This window comes from Rhincodon typus, chromosome 28, assembly GCF_021869965.1.
Source record: "Rhincodon typus isolate 14 chromosome 28, sRhiTyp1.1, whole genome shotgun sequence".
Taxonomy (NCBI): domain Eukaryota; kingdom Metazoa; phylum Chordata; class Chondrichthyes; order Orectolobiformes; family Rhincodontidae; genus Rhincodon; species Rhincodon typus.
Window position 1 is genome coordinate 5,428,379 of NC_063359.1, and position 20,506 is coordinate 5,448,884.

The 20,506-nt window shown below is 40.6% G+C and overlaps 1 protein-coding gene across 3 annotated transcripts in view; it reads left to right on the forward strand.

The window, feature by feature from the left end:
* Positions 1 to 20,506, forward strand: part of pnpla7b (patatin-like phospholipase domain containing 7b) — a 312,946-nt gene that overhangs the window by 215,995 nt on the left and 76,445 nt on the right. For all 3 annotated transcript variants that reach the window (XM_048613831.1, XM_048613829.1, XM_048613830.1), the window contains one exon: positions 19,091 to 19,247. In XM_048613831.1, coding sequence (XP_048469788.1) covers positions 19,091 to 19,247 — 157 coding nt within the window. The remainder of the gene's footprint in view (positions 1 to 19,090; positions 19,248 to 20,506) is intronic.

Below are 20,506 nucleotides of genomic sequence, written 5' to 3' on the forward strand. Positions count from 1 at the left end.
CAACAGTGGTCGAGAACGCCCTCGACCATGTCTCCCGCATTTCCGGCAAATCATCCCTCACACCCCCTCCCCGCAATAACAACCAAAACAGAATCCCCCTCGTCCTCGCGTACCACCCCACCAACCTCCGGATCCAACGCATCATCCTCCATCTGCAATCCGACCCCAACACCAAAGACATTTTTCCCTCCCCACCCTTATCTGCTTTCTGGAGGGACCAGTCTCTCCGTGACTCCCTTGTCCGCTCCAAACTCCCCTCCAGCCCCACCTCACCCGGCACTTCTCCCTGCAACCACAGGAAGTGCTACACCTGCCCCTGTTTCTCCCCCCTCACCCCCGTCCCAGGGCCCAAGAAGACTTTCCACATCAAGCAGATGTTCACCTGCACATCAGCTAATGTTGTATACTGCATCCACTGTTCCCGTTGTGGCCTCCTCTACATCGGGGAAACCAAGCAGAGGCTTGGGGACCACTTTGCAGAACACCTACACTCGGTTCGCACTAAACAACTGCACCTCCCAGTCGCGAACCATTTCAACTCCCCCTCCCATTCCTCAGACGACATGTCCATCCTGGGCCTCCTGCAGTGCCACAACGATGCTACCCGAAAGTTGCAGGAACAGCAACTCATATTCCGCTTGGGAACCCTGCAGCCCAATGGTATCAATGTGGACTTCACAAGCTTCAAAATCTCCCCTCCCCCTACCGCATCCCAAAACCAGCCCAGCTCATCCCTGCCTCCCTAAACTGTCCTTCCTCCCACCTATCCCCATCTCCTACCTACCAACCTCATCCCGCCCCCTTGACCTGTCCATCTTCCCTGGACTGACCTATCTCCTCCCTACCTCCCCACCTACACTCACCTTTACTGGCTCCATCCCCGCCTCTTTGACCTGTCTGTCTCCTCTCCACCTATCTTCTCCTCTATCCCTCTTCTATCCGCCTCCCCCTCTCTCCCTATTTATTTCAGAACCCCCTTTCCCTCCCCCATTTCTGAAGAAGGATCTAGGCCCAAAACATCAGCCTTCCTGCTCCTCTGATGCTGCTTGGCCTGCTGTGTTCTCTACACCTTGTTATCCCTGGAGACTGTTAATGTCTGGGTTTAGTTTTTATCTAGTTTGTTCTAAAATGTCAAGACGTGCATCTATAAAATGTCTTTCACAACAGAAAGGCACTTTACTTCCAGTACAAACATACTTCAGGTATTATCACTGTTGTAATGAAGCACAGTCAGCAAGGCCCCACCATAGTAAGGTAAAGTCGTCATATGCCTAGCGCACCAGAAGGCTGCTCTCGCTTTAGAGAGAGATGACAGGTTGTGGTTTAACCGGAGGGGTGGGGTTGAGAAGGAGAGCCCTTTATGGTAACCTCAGCCGATGTGGGAATTGAACCCACCCTGTTGGTATTATTCTGCATTGCAAACTAGCCATCCATCCAACTGACCCTGTGTGAATAGTCATGTGATAATGGCCAGAAAACAGATTTTAAATATTGGCCAGGATACTAGGGAGAAGTTCAAACAGTGCCACGAGATCTTGTCTATCCACCTGAGAGAGCAATAGGGGATAACTTAATAACCAGCCTAGATTTCGTGCTCAAGTCTGAGTGCTCTAAAAGAGCAGCAGCTAAATTTTATTCAATACTGTTTTGGTTTCCGTGTTTCTGCCTACTCTTTTTTTTTTGCTGGTGAGATTATGGATCCTTCTGTTCTTGAGAGTGCTTTTACTTCATCTTGCATCTAGCCAAATTATATTCATAACTATAGATAATTAATAGTCTTTCAGATGAATCCAGCTACTGATTGATTCTTGTATTTCTGCCAGCTGATCTTTGTGCTGAAAAGAAGAATGATGTTAAAGTAAACCTTTGTGAGCTTTAAATTCCAAACAAACAATAAATAGGAAAATAAGTTAATTAGAGAAACCTATTTATTTACATAAGCTACTCTATATTAGTTTATCTTTATTGGAAAATAAGAACTGTTTCATGGATCGTAATTTGAAAATTAGGCCACTTATTGGTAGTTTTCATTTTTTCCCCTGCCAACGATGATATTTCTTTATCTCTTTAGAATTTCCAGTCAAACAGTCTATGTTTGGAGACTGCAGATCAAAATCAATGACTATAACAGATCAGTCTGCTCACTATGTCCATGAACAGTGAACGGAGTTTTACTAATTTAAAGAACTGTCTTGTTAAATTCTAAAACCTGCCAGTCAGGCCAGTATTTAAAGTAATCTTACATCATACTTATATTTGAATTGAATAATTTGTCTGTACCTTCCAGCAAACTGCTTAGTGACCAAGTGAAGTGTTGTTGTAACAATGCATTGAGTTACATTGAAGAATTTTTGTTTTGAGAGTCAGCTTGATTCTTAACCCTTAAAGCTCTAACAGAAATGGTGAAGGCAGTTAAATCTTAAGACAAGAAAAAGATATTTAATAGTCTTCTGAGTCCGTCACACTATCCGCCATGCAAATGTATCTGTCACACTGTAAAATAATAAAGATTTTATTTTAAAAGCTAACCAATTGAATTCAATTCAACTCATCCTGGAGTATTGTATCCATTTCTGGGCACCACACTTTAAGAAGGATGTAAATGCATTAGAGAAGAGACAGAAAAGATTGTGTATATTTCCAGGGATGAGGAACTTCAGTTCTGTGGATAGATTGGAGAAGTGATGGGGCTGTTCTGCTCTGAGAAGATTGTGGGTAGATTTGATGGAGGTGTTCAAAATCGTGTGTCTGGACAGAGGAGATGCAGAGAAACTGATTCCATTTGCAGAAAGCTGAAAAAAAAGCCTGAAAAACACCAATTTGTAATGCTAGGAGACCAATAGCATTAGGAAATGTTTCCTTAGGCTGCATGTGGTTAGGATCTGGAATGCACTGCCCCAGTGCAATGGCGACAGATTCAGTCAAAGCTATTGAAAGGGAAGTGGATAATGATCAGAACAGATTTGCAGGGTTTGGGAAAGTTGGGAGAGCACAACTAGTTGGTCTTGCAGAGAATCAGCACAGGCAGCAGAATCCAACAACCACCTGTGCTGTAGCTATTCTATAATTCTAACCTCTGATTAAACTAAGGATTTGCACAGAACAGTTATCTCCTAGTTAATGTTAGCAATACGCAACAATTCAGTTGTGGCCATTGAAAGGGCATATTATTAATGCACAGATACAACTTTTATCATGTACTATATTCTGTTACATGGTGTATTGTCTCTGGTGGAGAATGCAAAACCAGCAAAATAGCTATAAAAGTGTGGATTTGATAAAACAGAATCTTCTCATGGCATGTGGGTGTCTCTAGCAGGACCAACATGCCTACCCTAATTGCCCTTGAACTGAGTGGCTGACTAGGCCATATCAGAGGACTGCTTTAGAATTAAGTACATTGCTGTGAGTTATATGAAGGCCAGACCAGGTAAGGATGGCAGATTTTCTTCTCTAAAGGATATTACTGAACTAGATGGGTTTTTAATGACATTGGTATGTTTATCACTAAAACATATCATCCAGTTAATCATTATCGCATTGATATTCGTGGATGCTTGATGTTGCAAAATTGACTGTTGTTTCTTCATTACAAAAGCAACTTCATATTAGAAATCTTTCATTGTTTGTAAAGTCCTTTCAGATAGTCGTTGCTCATGTTAGGCGCTGCATAAAGGCCCATCATTTTCTTTGATGTTTAAAGTCACAGCGCTACTGTACATTGCATCACTTATAGCTGAGTATTGCCAACTGAAGTGAAACCTGACGTAGAGTAACCGTATAGAACCTCTGCAGTATCTGTACCAAGAATCCTTTAATGTTTCAATAAAGTCTTTTTTATTGCTTCTGACTTCCTAATGAGCTAAACTGGCTTCAAACGTTGAGGAAAAAGTCATTCATTGCTGCCTCGTCCACTGACTGTTTGGTATCTCTGAAAGCAGTTTCTGTTGCGTTTAGCTGAGCTCTTTACCTGTCCTTGTTGTCTTGTCCATTCTGAGATTGTTCTTCTCAACTGTAAAGGTATTTTTACTCACGGCCAGCATTCCATATTACCAGTTATTCAGCTTGAATGGCTTTACTACATTCTTATCCATCAACTTCAGGGATAAACGTGACTAACTTTTGCACCAGAATGATTTCCAATGTAATCTAAGTATCCTTCATGTTAAAGAAATTATCAACAAGTAAGTTTGTCCAAATGCCATCTTGATACAACCAGCCCTCTTGAAATCTGGAGCCATCGTTATGTTTTCAGCATCTTTGCACAGGAGTCCTAATTGTCCCTAGCTTCCTCACTAACCCATTGTGTTGGCAAACAACTATTTACCCTATAAATAAATCTCTAGCTCTCTACAAAGTAACATCTCCCATTATAAAGATTTTAACTTAACTGAAGGACTTAGGAGAGGTTTTGCATGACACACCGGTTCCTGAGATCTATCTAGGCCATTTGATGCAGACCAGGCCTCAAGTCTATCCTTCAAGCCGAATGATAATTGTTTCCAACTACTGCAAAAGACAGAACATTTGATCATTATTACATTGCTGTCTATGGGAGCTTGCTGTGCACAAATTGACTGCTGTATTTCCTACATTAACAACAGTGACCATACTTCAAACCTGTTTAGTTGGTCAAAAAATGCTTTGAGATCTACTCTATTTTGGTTGGTGCTTTTGTGTATTTTGTTCAGCATTGGACAAACTGCAGTTTCACTCTGGTCTTGTTTAAATTAGAGTAATTTGTGCCCATTTTTATCTGGACCTCTTGGAGGTTGAAGGTGTTTGAAGAAGAGCTGTACTGGACATGAAATGTTAATTCTGATTCTCTCTCTAACAAATGCTGCCAGACATACCGAGTTGCTCCAGCATTTTCTGTGTTTGTTTCCAATTTCCAGCACCTGCAGTATTTTGCTTTTATTTTGAGTATTTATTTTGGCCAGTATCAAATACCAGGATACTAATTTTCCAGAAATGAAGTTTGGACTTTTGTTTTCTTTATCAAATGCTAACTGACTTGCTCAGTGATATAATGTGTTCCATTTAGTCAAACTAAGTATCCTGGTATTTGTTACTTGGTTTATTGTCAGAAGGCTGCATTTGTGAAACTTGGCAGAGCTGTTTGTGGTGACTTGATTCATAGGAATGAAGAGGATATGTTTGGCAATTGTATGACAGATGTCTTTATTTAAGATGATTCAAAGCAAAAGCAAGTTTTTGTACAACCTGCCATTAGTTTACTTAACCAGAGTTATTGAGTCTGGAAAACACCAGGAGACGAGTTTAATTTTGACAAATTACACCAGGGATAGAGTGCATTCTGACACGCAAGATTGTACAAGTGAGCGAGTGCTCTGTGAGTAAGGTTCCAATGTGGATGAGTAATCAATTCCTATAGACACAGAATGTGACATAATTGCAGTCACGTTCCAGGTACAACATTTGGAAATGCAAGCAATAGAAGGCCTCTGGTGTGAGTGGGGCCTCTAAATGTCGTGTGTTTGACGAGCAGCTATTACAAAGGTCCAGAAATTGCTGTAATAATAATGTGAAGTTTAATGGTGCTCCGTGTTACTTGCAGATAAATCATTGGCATCTTCTGGTGAGAAAATTAAAGCAGGTGAACTGCAAATTAACATGAATTGCGAGATGATTTCCATCTCTGTTGTTAACCTCACAGTACCAATGCTCACTATCAACCACCGGTTTTCAGGAGATTGCTGAGTTTGCCCCATTTAATCAACCTCATTGTAGAAACTTAATTTGGTATTTATTTAACTGTATGATCCTTTTAACGATGAGCTATGTACAGGCTTTTGCTATTCAGATTGACTATTCGTGCGTTAAAGTGAGTGGGGTACAAGTGGGTTTATTTGTCACTTATTGGGTAGCAGTTTGTTCCCATACAGCCTCATTTGTGCAACAGATATCTGTAACTGTGGGAAATCATTAGTCATGCCTACACTGTAGCAGTGATTTGAATGTCACTTTTTCTATATAGTTAAGTAACCAATAATGTTAGTGTTGTCTTTTTCAACAATTGCAATGGCTTCATGCTATCTATCAAGCACAATAGGATTGTCAGCAAAAGTCTTTTATGAATAACTCTTCTTTAGTTCTATTAAAAAGTTCTTCGAACAAATGGCTAATACTATCCCTTTTATAGTTTAGCCTTGCCTTCAGAGGCAAGATTGGACTATTTCTGCAATGTTAGGAGGTATCTGTGGAAATGTGGAATATCCCTTTCCTCCAAAGCTACTTCTGTCTTTATCCCTGGAGTGAGAAGGAAGCATCCTGCCACTGTGAGCAGACTGTCACTTAGCTACCGCCGTGAATGAGTGTCAGTGTCGTTCTGGCTTGTGGGCATGTTGTGACATTAGGATGACCGTTCTCTTTGTGTCTGTTGGAATTTCTGCATTCATGACGTTAATTCCAAATTGATTGCATCATGGAAACTGGGAGATATCAGAACCTGGGTAGCTCCCTCCTTCCTATCGAAGTGCAGTCTTTCATTTGTGACATTAAACCAAGTCCCATTGGGCCCCTCAGGTACACCGCAAAAGGCCTTGCAGCACTATTGTGAGATTGAGCAGGGGAGTTCTCCATGGATTCTGGCTGATGTTTATTCTTCAACCAGCATCACTAAAATTTAATATCTGATTATTATTACATTACTGTTTATGGGAACTTGCTGAGTTCAAACGGGCTGTCAAATGACCTACATTAATTACAATAGCACCTTCATGTCAAGAATGCTTAATTGACTCTAAAGTGCATTGGGATAAAATAAGGTTCTATATAAATGAAACCATTTTCTTATATACTTTTGGAACACTGTTCAATTCTGGTCTTGCTGCTATAGGAAAGATGTTGTGAAACCTGGAAGGGTTCAGAAAAGATTTGCAAGGATGTTGCCAGGGTTGGAGGGTTTGACCTATAGGGAGAGGCTGAATAAGCTGGGGCTATTTTCCCTGGAGTATCAGAGACTGAGGGGTGACCCTTTAGAGGTTTATAAAATCATGAATAGCTAGATCTTTTCCCCAGGGAAGGGGAGTCCAAAACTGGAGGCCATAGGTCTAAGGTGACAGAGGAAAGATTTAAAAGGGACCTAAGGGGCAACGTTTTCATGCAGAGGTTTGTGTGCGTATGGAATGAGCTGCCAGATGAAGTGGTGGAGGCTAGTTCAATTACAGCATTTAAAAGGTATCTGGATGGATATATGAATAGGAAGGGTTCAGAGGGAAATGGGCCAAATGGGATTATATTAATTATATGATATTAATTATATTAAATGGGATTAATTTAGGATATCTGGTCAGCATGGGTGAGTTGGACCGACGGGTCTGTTTCTGTGCCGTACAGCTCTATGGCTCAATGACTGTGGTATGAACAGACTTTATCTGTTCAGACTAATAAAGTTTCTTTGTCTGAATCTCTCCAATAACATTGACCCATTCTCTGTACTCTCCAACTTCACCACCAGATGGTGCTGGTTATTTCCATGACAGTGTCAGCTTCGAGTCAGTGCCTTGATTGTACTGGTCAGTCAGCGTTACATTGCATACAGATGTTCAGGGATAAATGACATACAGAATAACGGATGGTGTTGGGTGAGTTACCCTAATGGATAGCTAGGGTTTCGTTACTTTGCTAATAATGACTAAAATAAATTATTCGATAACATCGGGAGCCAGTGTGATGGAATCTGACTGTCGAAAAGAGAAGTATAGTTTGGAGGACACCCAATATTTAAGTACACGCAGCTGGGGTCAGCTGTCCCTCAGTTCCTTTAGCAGATGGCAAAAACAAGTTGCCAAGCACAGTTTTGAGCTTCCTCAAGAACTATGGGCCTCTTTAGATCTGGGATTTGGGATGATGTTACAGACTAAAGGCTGAGTATTTCTCATCTCATACACCTTCATATCGATCGCGGTATTTATGATTTTCCCTTTCCCACCACCCCTTCTCCTGCATGCTGACTGGGATTCAAGTTCAGAATGCCTTTGACAGAGCGGTATGGATGGAGGTGTAGGGGTGAGCATTTTAATAAGCTTAGAGTGAATAAAACTGTGTCCTGGAAGGATTTAATCTGCACGTACTAAAAGAATCTGGGGAAAAGATAACTGAGGCGTTACTAGTCCAGAAATTCATTAGAAAGTGGAATAGTGCCAATGGACAGCTGGATAGCTAAAATTATTTATATATTTATAAAAGGAAATAGTTTCAGGGAGCTACAATAAAACCAGAAAACTGTGAATACTGAAAATCTGGTCAGAGACTGTTTTAGTCAGTGGGGAATAAAGGAGCAAAATTCATAGCTGGCTGTGAACCAGAAAGTCGGGATTAAAGTTCATTCCTCAGATTGGCAGAAGGTACAAAGTGATGTTCCACAAAAGAATAGATACTGGCTCTACTCTTCACCATTTACATAAACAAGTTCAACTCGAGGATTCTGGCAAGACCTGAATGTTTGTTTGATGCTGAATGCCCTGGAACTGAACTTGTTACAATGGCTAGTAAAATAACAAGAGTGCAGAGAACCTTAACTTACTGAGCAACAACTTAACTTACTTGAGCACATTTACCACAAAACATCCCAAGGTTCTTCACAGGAGGATTATGAAGAAAAATTCAACCCATGTGGTGATATTATAAAAGGCAGTGCTTTCAGTATTTCTAATGTTTACTCAGGAAATATCAACTTTTTGTTTATTTATTTGTGGGATGTGGGTGTTGCTGGCTGGGCCGGCATTTATTGCCCATCTTTAGTTGCCCTTCAGATGGTGGTTGTCAGTTGCCTTTTTGAATCACTACAGTCCGTGGACACCTGGAGTACAATATTGTTGTGAGAGCGGAAGTTCCGCGATTTTGACCCAGCTTAAAGAAACGACGATATGTTTCCAAGTCAAGGTGGTGAGTGGCTTAGAAGGGAGCTGACAGGTTATGGCATTCTCCTGTATCTGCTGCCCATCCGTCCAGATATTATTGGTTGTGCAGTTGGAAGGTGCCCTGTAAGGAATCTTGGTGGATTTCTGCAGTGCAGCTTGTAGATGTTGCACACTGCTGATACTTCAGCAGTGGAGAGGGTGGATGTTTTACTTGTAATATAATTATCTAGTCTTACTTTACTATAAATTGGTATCTTACTATTATTTAATAAATTATTTTATTTCTTAAGAACATGCTTCTTCTCCAGTGACTTCCACATGATCATCCATTACCACTCAGTATTAGTAAGCCTTAGATGAGTACAGAAAGAGGAAGACAGATGGCTTGCAAAGTTCCCACTGACAACAAGGTGTCAGCTGTGGGTATCTCCTGCAAACATTTTGTATCCAAAATCAATTGACTTCTGTCTTGAATATATTCAATGACGGTGTATCCACAGCTGTTGGAGATAGAGAATGCCATCAATTCACAATTCTTTGAAGCGATTTCACCCAATGTCAGCAATAAATGACTGGCCCCATATTCGTATTCTGAGACCGTACTCCACGTTGCCAGCCAGGGGAAACATTTGCTCAGCATCTGAGTTGTCAGGCTCCTTAAGAATGTTATGTTTTAATGTGATCATCCCTCGTTCTTCTAAACTCCAAGCAACATTGGCCAGAGTACCCAATGGCTCCTCATAGGGCAACGCCAACAAATTCTGCACACTATTCCAGTAGCTGCAGAAATGTCATGGCTTGAGGGTGGAATTTGTGAAAGTGGATTGGTTTTATTTTCCAGGGACAAAAGAGTAGGTTCAGTTGGGATGTGGAGAGCTTATGGGTAAGGGACTGATGCAAGGAAGTTGTCAGGAAATGAATCAGTGACCCAGTTGCCTCTTGCAAACCTCCTATCTGCAGTGTGTCCAAGACAACGGTCATGGTCACACTGATGAGAAATGTCTGGGACTGGCGAAATATTGCAAGTGATTTGATGAGTTTTGAAAATTTAAAAAAAAAGCCTCCGGTGCTTTTTTTATATAGGAAATTCAACCACAGTAACAAAGCTTTTAAAATCAATTTCTGGACACTAATCACACTGACCTGCAGTTCGCGTCTCTGGGCACGGGGCACATTTTCAGTGTACAATAATGTTTTTGTTTGTCCATGCAATCCAAATGGCTAAGCTCGTTAAGTGGCAAAGATATTTGCCCACTCTTCCCTGTCCTCTTGAAGGTGGTGTTACATTGCAAAAATCTGTTACTTTCAAAAAACACTCTAGAGTGAGAGACACTCTGAGCTGCCACTGTTCCAAGTGGTTCATATGAAGTTCCATCTAAATGCTTGAGTGAATGTTTATTTGCATCATTTTCCATGTTGCGCAGCCTGTCTCTGGGAAACGTGTTGCCTTATCCATGTTTCTGCAATTGGTGATGTGGCTGATTTCCATGCCAGAGGAACCTGATTGACATTAGGAAGCTAGAGAACTAGTGAAGTAGTTGGAAAATTCTGCAAATTAAGGGATCACTTTGTCATTCTTGTGTCTTGACATTGCTTGGTTGAATGGTCAATGCATTTTTAAAAACCTTTTTGTTCTGCATTCAAGCTGTTGATCTAATCAAAGCTTTCTCCTGTACAAGAGGTTATGTAATATTTTCTCTTGGCCCTCCAGTGTTGACAGTGAAAGATGTGTATGATATATCAGGTGCCATTTGGCATTATGTCTGTTTGAAATGCTGCACTGTCATCTGAAATCATCAAACAGGAAATCAATTATGTAATTTCCATTAAAGGCAATGTTTATTGAGTTTGATCTCCAGTGTATCTGACAGCACTCGATGGATGAGAACCAGATCATTTCAGGAAAGTCGTTATAATAAATCCAGCATAAAAGTAAAAATACTGAAAGCAGGATGTTCCTGTTTAGGCTGATTCAGGTGGAGTTTGCCCTGTTTGTAAAGTCTCTTTATCTTTTCTTCAGCTTAGTTCACCTTTTCTTGTTCAATGAGCTATTCCAAGGGTTCTGCCAATTCCTTAATGTACCTCTGAGAGGATGGGATGCATTTGACTGCCTTGGGATTTGTTTTCCTCATTTCAGGGAAGAAATGAGTTTGGGGGATATGAAATGGCTGGCCTTATGGGGTGCACATCATTCTGCATGCTGCATCATTCTAGGTCTGTAATCTGTTTAGTCTTTCATTGGGAGCTGGGCTGAGTCACGGTGTTGCAGTATCAAAGCTGGTTTCGATGAGCGGTGACTGTGAATTAGATAAGTGGAATTACATAGAATTTACAGAACATAAACACGCCATTTGGTCCAATCATATGATGCTGCATTTGAGACTCCTCAAATCCCACTTCATTTAACACTATCAGCAAATCTTTCTGTTCCTTTCTCCCTCTTGTACTAAACTAGTTTATCCTTAAACTCATTTATTCTATTCACCTCACTACTTCTTTATGGTATTGAATTCCACACTTAACTATTCTGTGGATCAAAACTCTACTGTCTTTATTAGTGACTATCCTATATTTATCAGCTTTAGTTTAGACTTTTCCCCCACAAGTGGAACCATCAATCTTAAAGACCTTTTATCAGTTATCCCATTAGCCTATTCCTTTCAGGAGAAAAGAGCCTTGGTTTGTTCAGTTTTTCCAGATAATTATAACCTCTTGGTTCTGATTTCTTCCTTGTAAATTGAGGAAAAGTGGTGTTTTTTAAATTTCTGGGGTATTGAATGGGAGGTCAGATGTTTTACCCTTGGGTCCTACTGGAGAATCATAATGGCTCCATTAGCTGTAATCAGTGAGTCTTTCATAAGCAAAAGTTAGTGTGAAGGATTTTTGAGGCTGTGTTTGCTCAGGGTTGATCTATCTTTATTCTCCCCCAGAGGTGGTAGATTTATGATGATAATAACAACTGAACTCGCACAATGCTGGATCTCATCAGAATTGAGTTACTGTTTAACTGGACACTCTTGGCACTGAATCTGCTTTGAGAAATATCTAAATGTCCTTGTATATAGGTATATGATAAATATGGCTGGCCTCTAAACTCCTCCACCAGCACAATTCTATCTTTGGCTTTGAATTGACTGCTCTAGATAGTACCGACCTAGATACTGCCTGAACATTAATTCAGCTATATCCTTTCTGATTCCTGTTTTAAGCAACAAAGAGATCAGCTGTTATTAATGTAAAAAGATTCATTAAGTGGATGAATCTTTTTATCATCTGACTAGCTCTAACCAATTGATTTCTTGCATGTTTAGGCCTTTACCGTTCAGTTTTGAGTGGAAGTAAATTACAGTATTTAAATAAAACTTTAAAGACCGGAGAGACATATCTGATAGCCTAAATGTTATGTTATAATACTACAGTGTAGACAAACCTAACTATTGAAATTCACCTATTTTATTTAAATATTTCGTAACTTATCTAGACAGTGTGTTTGCATTGTTAAGGTGCCAGAAGCAGGATACTTGAGGGATATCTGAAATCAGGAAGTGTTACTTTTCATCAAAACTTGCATTTATATAATACCCTGACACCTGTGCCAAGATTTTGCTTCGTTCTCAAAATGGATGACACTAGCTGCACTTATTGGTTGTGATTGCTGTGCGAGGAATTGTGAAGCTTCTTAAGTCACTTAGGAAGGGAATGAGTAGTTGACCATGGGCAGGGGCAGCAGATTTCCTTTGCTGAAAGACGCCATTTGGGCTGTTACAACACTATTTGCCAGGTGTTGCAATTTTAATGAATTCAGCTTCATAACTTATCATGACGAGATTTTGGACTCATTACTAGTAAATAAATTTAGTAAAGAGTAATGCATCAAGCAACATATTCTGCTCTTTTTCCAATAGATCTTAAGCTTATCCAAATTCCCACGTAGATGCTAATAAATTGTTCACAACTTCCATCCTAAGCTCTATATATTAATTATCTTTTAGATTTTGTTTTGCCTTGCCTAAGCAAGTACTGAAATATATAGACGAGATCATGCTTTCTGGACAACCTCGCTATTAAAGCCGTAGGCAGAGCTTTGTCTTTCTGAAAGTTCCAAATGTCACGTTATCAGACAGACAGCCTCCAGCTGTAAAGTATCTCCAAATGTAACTCCACTATTTGCAAAGAGCAGGTACATAAGTAAACATATTAAATAGGGGATTGATTTGAATTAAGTTACTCATCTCACTAAACCATCACACAATGTGTGTGATTTTAAGCCAGGACACCATTTCTGTCATTGTAATAGATTTTTGAAGGGAATAGAAAGAAAGTGCTTTGGAGCATCAGCCTGTGCAACCTTGATGAAGTACCTCTTGGAAGTGTAGTCACTGTTGTGATGTTGGACACACAGCAGCCAATTTGTGCATAGCAAGATCCCAGCAATATGATAAATGACCAGATAACCTATTTAGGATAATAGGCTGAGGGATAATTACTGGCTTGGACACCAAAAAAAAGTCTCCAAATAGTGCTTCAAATCCTTTCACGCCCAACTGAGAGAACTGATGAGTCCTTGTTTTAATGTCTCACCCGGAAAGATGTTAATTCTCAATATTGCACGGGGATGCTAGCTTGGAATTTATGGTCAAGCCCTCAAGTCGCTTCTAATCAGCTAACTCGGGCCTGAATGTTAGAAGGTCAATCACAGCCAGTAGCCATTTGTGTACCATAACTAAATTTCAACTCCAAAAGAAATCTGGGAAATGTAATTCGTCTTGATACAGGATCTCATTTATAATGTCTTATTCTTTGGTGCAGCAACAAATATCATTACTGGACTAGAATGCCAGTTAAGACTTGCATGTTTAAGGTCTAGAATGAAGCCCAAAGTTTGTGTTTGCTCTCAGGTGAGCGTGCTGCCGTAGAGGTAGACTGATGCTTAACCTCGTTACACTTGAAATCCCTGTACAACCTCACTGGAAATGTTGGTCAATGCAGACTTGATGGGCTGAATAGCCTTTCTGTCCTGTAGGGATTCTGAGTGCTTGATAGAGGTGACTTTGCTGCCATTCTCGGGAGTAATCTTAAAAAAAAATTATTTCTGAGCCAGTTTTGGAGATTTGGAGCTCAAGATGTTTGATTATCCTGAACTGTCCCACAGGATACTGCCAATAACAAGTTGCTAGTTATAAGTATAGTTGAGGTTAGTTGCCTCGCTGAGCTGGTTTGTTGTTGCGCAGACGTTTCGTTACCATGCTTGGTAACATCCTCAGTGCAGCAAATTATAAGTATAGTTTATATCCCAAATAATGACTGAGTCATGGAGCCAGAACAGTCTTGTTAGTTATCCCCTGCCATTGTCTGTTAAATTCAGTGTTCATTTAATTGATCAGGCGAATCCATCATGTCACATTCCATGATCAGAGAGTACACTTTCGTACAAAAAGACCTAACTCAACTGAAGTGTGAATGAAAATGCAGAGTGTAATGTTGCAACAGTGGGCACACTGTCTTACTGTTCTGTTTGGCTTTGCAAGCCTCTAGCAAATATGTGTTTTAGTTCTACAGCACTCCTTCCATCTCTGTGTTCTGTGAAAAATTGACAAAGGGACAGCTCTGTCTTCTATTAAATACATAGAACCCCTTGTGATTTTTCAGATTGATGGTTCATCAGTCTCACAGTTGAAAGAAAAAGGCCATTCTCATGCTGAACATTAAACCTGATTGCTGTCAGGCAAAATGCCCATGGGCGGTGACATATTGGATTTTATATTAAATGTTAGCTTCAGCTTTTTCCTCAGCACTAAGCTCTTGAGCCATTACAGCACTGATTAGATGTTTTCAGTGGGTCCTCAGAGAGAGGGTCCAGGTGTATGATGTCAAACATCTTGGGCTGTTGTCTAAAGATTGTTCCTTCTCATAAGGCCCTGCATCATTTAATTATAATTTTGTACTCTCTACAGGGCACAGGGATTAGCTAAAACATACACAAAGGTGCCTCCTGCACCCACATCAAAGGATAAACATATACTTTGGGGTAGTAACTGAGATTGACAGTTTAGTGGACCAAGCCATTGTCATGCCCTCTCTCGCTTCTTTGCCATCCTTTCTACCACCTGCTGTATTCTTCGCAAAGTAATTTCTGATTCTTGCTCTCCTGCAGTTGTCTATATTTACGAAGCGGCAACATGGAAGAGACAGTAATGATGAGAGGAGAAATATAGCCAGTAGTGAGAGAATATCCTGTGGGTGTTAATGCAATGGAATGGAGTTTTTTTTTTCTGGTGGTTGGGGTGTGGGCTGATTTATAAAGAATGTTACTGCGAAGTGGGATTAGAGTAAAGTTAAAGTGGGGAATGAGAGCTAACTGCAGCCAGTATTGAGTGTGGATGGAGAAATTAATAGCCTGAAATGGATTGGGGTATAGTCAAGTCTTGCACATCAAAAGCAGGGTGAGAGAGATCAAATTTTATCCATTGGGGAGATGGCTGAAACTTTTGGGAGCGGTAAAATTTTGCTCAGTGGCTGACAGACTTTGCTTCATCAGGTGTTGAATTTGGAGTTGAATTGAAGAGTGCAGAAAAGGGAAATGATCGATCATCTTCCTGTATGTTTTGTTAGGAGCTGTGAACAACATGACCAGTGGAATGTACAAGGTTCTTTTTTTCTTCTTGTGCCTGAAAGAGTTATTGATTAGAGCGTGGGAGCACATATCTGTCTCTGCTTCGTATCTGTAAACCAAGGCTGCTGCACCCTGACTCTGATCAGCTATCTAAGTAAAGGACTATGACTTTCCTGTGCATGTCACTTGGTTCGATGCTTTTTATGAAGGAGCACGTGGTTGAGCTGTACAACACATCTTCATTTGATCACTGTTGTTCTAGAGGCATCTAGAACTGCTCTGGAAATTGCAATCCATTTGACTAAGCTCCTGAGACTAACACTTCTGTGTTTAATTACAGTAAAGTGGTGCAATTTGAATTCAATAAAATATCTGGAATTAAGAATCCAGTGATGACCATAAATCTGTTGCCAATTGTCAGAAAAAACCCATCTGGTTCACTGGCTTTCATTAGGGAAGGAAACTACCACCCTTACCCAGTCTGGCCTTACATGTCACTCCAGGCCCACAGCAATGTGGGGTGATACTCAACTGCCCTCTGGGCAATTAGGGACGGGAAATAAATGCTGCCTAAAAACGATGCCCTTATCCTGTAAATGAATAAAGGAAAAAAAAATTTTAAAGTTACTTTTGATTTTTTTTTAATGGACATCTTGTGATGCAGCAGATACACAAATAGTTGACTCTGTTTTTCGTGTCTTTTATGGAAAGTGTCACTGACTTTGTAACTGGAATAAAATCTGACACTTGTTTCTGGAAACCAAAACTCCCACTTTGCATCCCATAATTGCCCTCTGAAGTGATGGGTCATTGTGGCACTGCAGCAATTCTGCATCTGTCCATGTATCTCTTGCTAATGTAGTAAGCTGTTTTAATTTCCCTTTGCTGCACTAATAGATGCTAACATTTGTTTTACTCTCCACTGCTTCACCCACCATCTGTCTTCAGCTGTGAGGCTGGATGTTGTTGGCAGGCCATTTGGTCCTGAGGGTTCGCTGAACTGAGACCATCCTGATGTCACCGTTGCCCACCGTTACTCTAGGGCTCATGGGGAGGGCCAGTTTCTCCCCCAGCACCTCCATCCAGTATCCCTCAGCGGGTTTCAGTGAAGGCAAATTCCTTCTGTACCGTTAAATCAGCAATCCGCACAGACCAGGAGCTAAACCGGGATAGATCAGGGTGCGTGTAATTCAACAGCATAAAGAAAGGCTTCCATTTAAGTAGCACCAGTCGTGACCTTAGAATAGCACAAAGTGTTTTGCAACCAATGGGATTGTAGCTGAATCGTAATGTTAGAAACACGATAGTCAATTCACTCAGCAAGGCTGAGCGTAAATTTTGTGTCAAAACAGAAGTCCAGATATTGCAGCATTTATATCACTATTCAGAATCATTTTGCTCCACTGTAAAAGAGCCTTGACCTAAATACTGAGCTTGGCAAATTTCTGCTGAATGAACTTATTTAAGGCCCATAGAGGAGGCTGTTCCCAGGCGTGGTACGGAGGAACTAGTTGGCACATTTAAAACATTGTTACATATTTAAGAACATATTTAATTTGCTAGCAAGCTGACTAAACTAAAATGCCAGTGCACATCAGTGAGACAGTTCAATATAATTTTAGTTATGAAGTACATGTACTGAGCATTCATAAATAATGTGCTCACTTTTTTGTGACAAGCCTATTTTCAGCTCTGTTAATAAAACTAAGATTTATCACTCTTAATGATATCAAGAATACATAATTATGTTCTATAATGCAAGCTGATTATATTGTTGTTAAAGATTCTACATTTGTGAAGTTATAGAAATGTATTTTAGTGGACATTTGAACTCCAGTCTAATGAGTACAATTCATGACTTATTTCCCAGCTGTGCCAAAAATAGAAACTCTATCAGCAGTCTGTTCAATGATTATGGTTGAGGGATAGTTACTAACAAGGACAGTGGTGTTGGGTGCCATGCTGTCTTATTTGTTCATCTGGGTGGCAGGCATGGCCTCCAGTTATCATCACCTTGGAAGATGGTGTTACCAATGGTGCAGGACTTGTTCAGCACTGCATTGGGACAAGGCTCTCTTGTCTCAGATGAGACCTTCTGACTTGGAGACAAAAATACAATAAAAGGAAGCATGTCTGAGGCTATCATATAATGCATCTCCCCAGGCAGTCTTCAGCGGTGTTCGTAATCTCAAACGAAAGCTAATTTTCTTTTGAAACAAAAACAGAAATTGCTGGAAAAGCTCAGCTGTTCTGGCGGCATCTGTGGAGAGAAATCAGAGTTAACATTATTACACGCAACCCATTGTTAGCCACTAAGCTGATCGTTATCCACTCCATTTGTCTATCCGACCGTTCTTCTCTCTCTTTGGGTTCTATCCGCATCTATCATTTACTCCTTATCCCCTCCCCCTGTCTGAAAATAAACAGCCTTTTCTCAGCTACCATCAGTTCTGAGGAAAGGTCATGGGACCCAAAATATTCACGCAATTTTTTTCCACAGATGCTGCCAGACCTGCTGAGCTTTTCCAGCGATTTCTGTTTTTGTTTCTGATTTCCAGCATCTGCAGTTCTTTGAGTTTTTAATCGAACTTTCTTTTATATGAGATAGGGAGAAAAAGCACCAAGAGGGAAAAATTACTTGAGGTAATATATATTCATAAACAGCTATTTGGCAGAACTAATCAGTACTGGTGTTCCGACTCCAACTCTTTCCCACTCCATCCACTTCATCTCAGTGTTTATTCTATTCCATTTTCTCCTGTGTACTCACCTAGTTTCCTTGCAAAAGCATCTGAGTTATTTCCCCCAACTTTCTCCTGTGATAGTAAGGTCCAGTTTCTAACTAATATTGAACAAATCTAAAGTCTAAGGAGGAAAATACTGTGGATGCTGAAATACTGGAGAAATTCTGGTCTTGCAGCATCTGTGGAGAGAGAAAGGGAGCTAATGTTTTGAGTCCAGTATGACTCATCTTCAGAATGAAAAGGTCTTGGAGTATAGCTGCCTTTTATACTTTTGACAGAGGCCAAGGAGGAGCCAGAGGGCAGATGATATAGAGCCCAATGCACAAGACAGAGGTTGTTAATAATGGAGAAAGACAAAAAGATGTGAAAAGAGAGTAAATCAGGGTGTGAAAGGGAGAGAATTGGTGCTTTCTACGAAGTGCATTGTAAATGTGCTATAAATGTGACACAGTTCTGGCGAAGAGATTCGAAGAAAAATGGAGATAGTCACAATGCGGTCAGTTTCTGAAGCTCGGAAATTTAATGTTGAGACCATGAAGCTGTAAAGTGCCTGAGCAGAAAATGAGGTGGTGTTCTATGAGCTTGTGTTGTGCTTCATTGGAACATTGCAGCAGGCCCAGGGCAGAAATGTTAGCATCAGAGCAAGGTGGTTTATTCATGTGGGAAGCAACTGAAAGGGCATAGTCATTCCTACGGGCAGAATGGAAGTCAGAACTCTCCTTCTCTCTCCACAGACAGCAGGTCTGGCATTAAGTTTCTCTATTCTCTGTGTATGCTACTGTCTGTTAATGTTGGAAAATGCTGTGTATGTTCTAGGCTGTAACCACATGAACTGTATTTGTTCACAGGGGCTGTTCTCAGGTGGGGATTATCCGAGCGATGCACGAGGCTGGTATCCCCATCGACATGGTGGGTGGGACCTCAATTGGCTCGTTCATGGGGGCACTGTATGCAGAGGAGAGGAACGCAAACCGCATGAGGAACAGAGCCCAGCAATGGGCCAAGGTAAGAGCAGCTGCCTGCCAACTACAACTGGGGAGGAAGATCTCTTCAACTGGCAGCGTTACTTGCAGAGGAGTCGCTGTGTATAGAAACATGGAGACACCCTGCAACAGTGGGATGTCCCTGACTGCATCTGGTACAGTTTTTCCAGTAAGTGGGACGAGTCAGTTGGCCAACAGTGATTGCGATAATACAGGGGTGGAATTATCCAGCCTGGTATTGGTGAATTAATTACCTTCCACTACAGCCGCTCAGGAGTGATTACTCGCTACTGCTTCTTGAATAATACATTTCTTAAATGGCAGCCTCGGGGAGCGAGGATATAAAGCTGTAGTTACTGAGGACCATGATTCTGTCACGATTGGGACAATGTTCCTGATAACAACAGCAATGTTATGTTGTGTCAGAGACACAAATTACTTTGATGGTGAGGGAGGATATAAAAAGGGGAAAACATTCAGTAGAGAACTTATGGATGGAACTGAGGAGCAGTAAAGGATCTAAAACTGTAATGTGTGTTGTGTACAGATTCCCGGTAGCAGCTCTGATGTGCTAGATTATATAAATGCGGAAATTGGGCAAGTGTGTGGCAAAACCAGAGTTGTATTAAATGAGGAATTTTAACTTTAACATAGATTGGGAGAGGGAGACAAGCGCCTGTCAGAAAGATAGTAAATTTCTGGAGTGTGTCCAGGATAGTTTTTGACAGCAGTTATGTCCTGATTACAACAAGGGGACAAACAATATTGGATTTATTAATGAGTAATGAGTCAGATTTAATTAGTAATCTAATCGTGTGTGAACATTTATCAAATAGTGATCATAACATGACTGAATTCAATGTAGCATTTGAAAGCAAAAAGTATGAATCAGCTCTAGGTTTTAGATTTTAGGTAAGGCTGAGTTAAACGAGATGAGAGACTGTCTACAATAAACTGGGAAAATCTGCGCATGGGTAAAAGAACTGAAGAACAGCAGGGGGTTGTTTAAAGAAACATTTAACACAACACAAAACCAGTTTATAACCCTGAGGGGGAAAAGTTCCACTTCACAGGAAAAAAAAGCTATGGACAATTAAAGAAATAAGGGGACTGCTTAAAACTAAAAGAAAGGGCTTACAAAAATAGCAAAAAACAGCACAGATCCTGCTGAATGTGAAAGATACAAAGATCAGCAAAGGGTCATAAAGCAGCTTACAAGAGCTTATGAAAGGAAACTTGCCAGGGGCATCAAAATTGATAAGAAGAAATGTTATAGTTCCA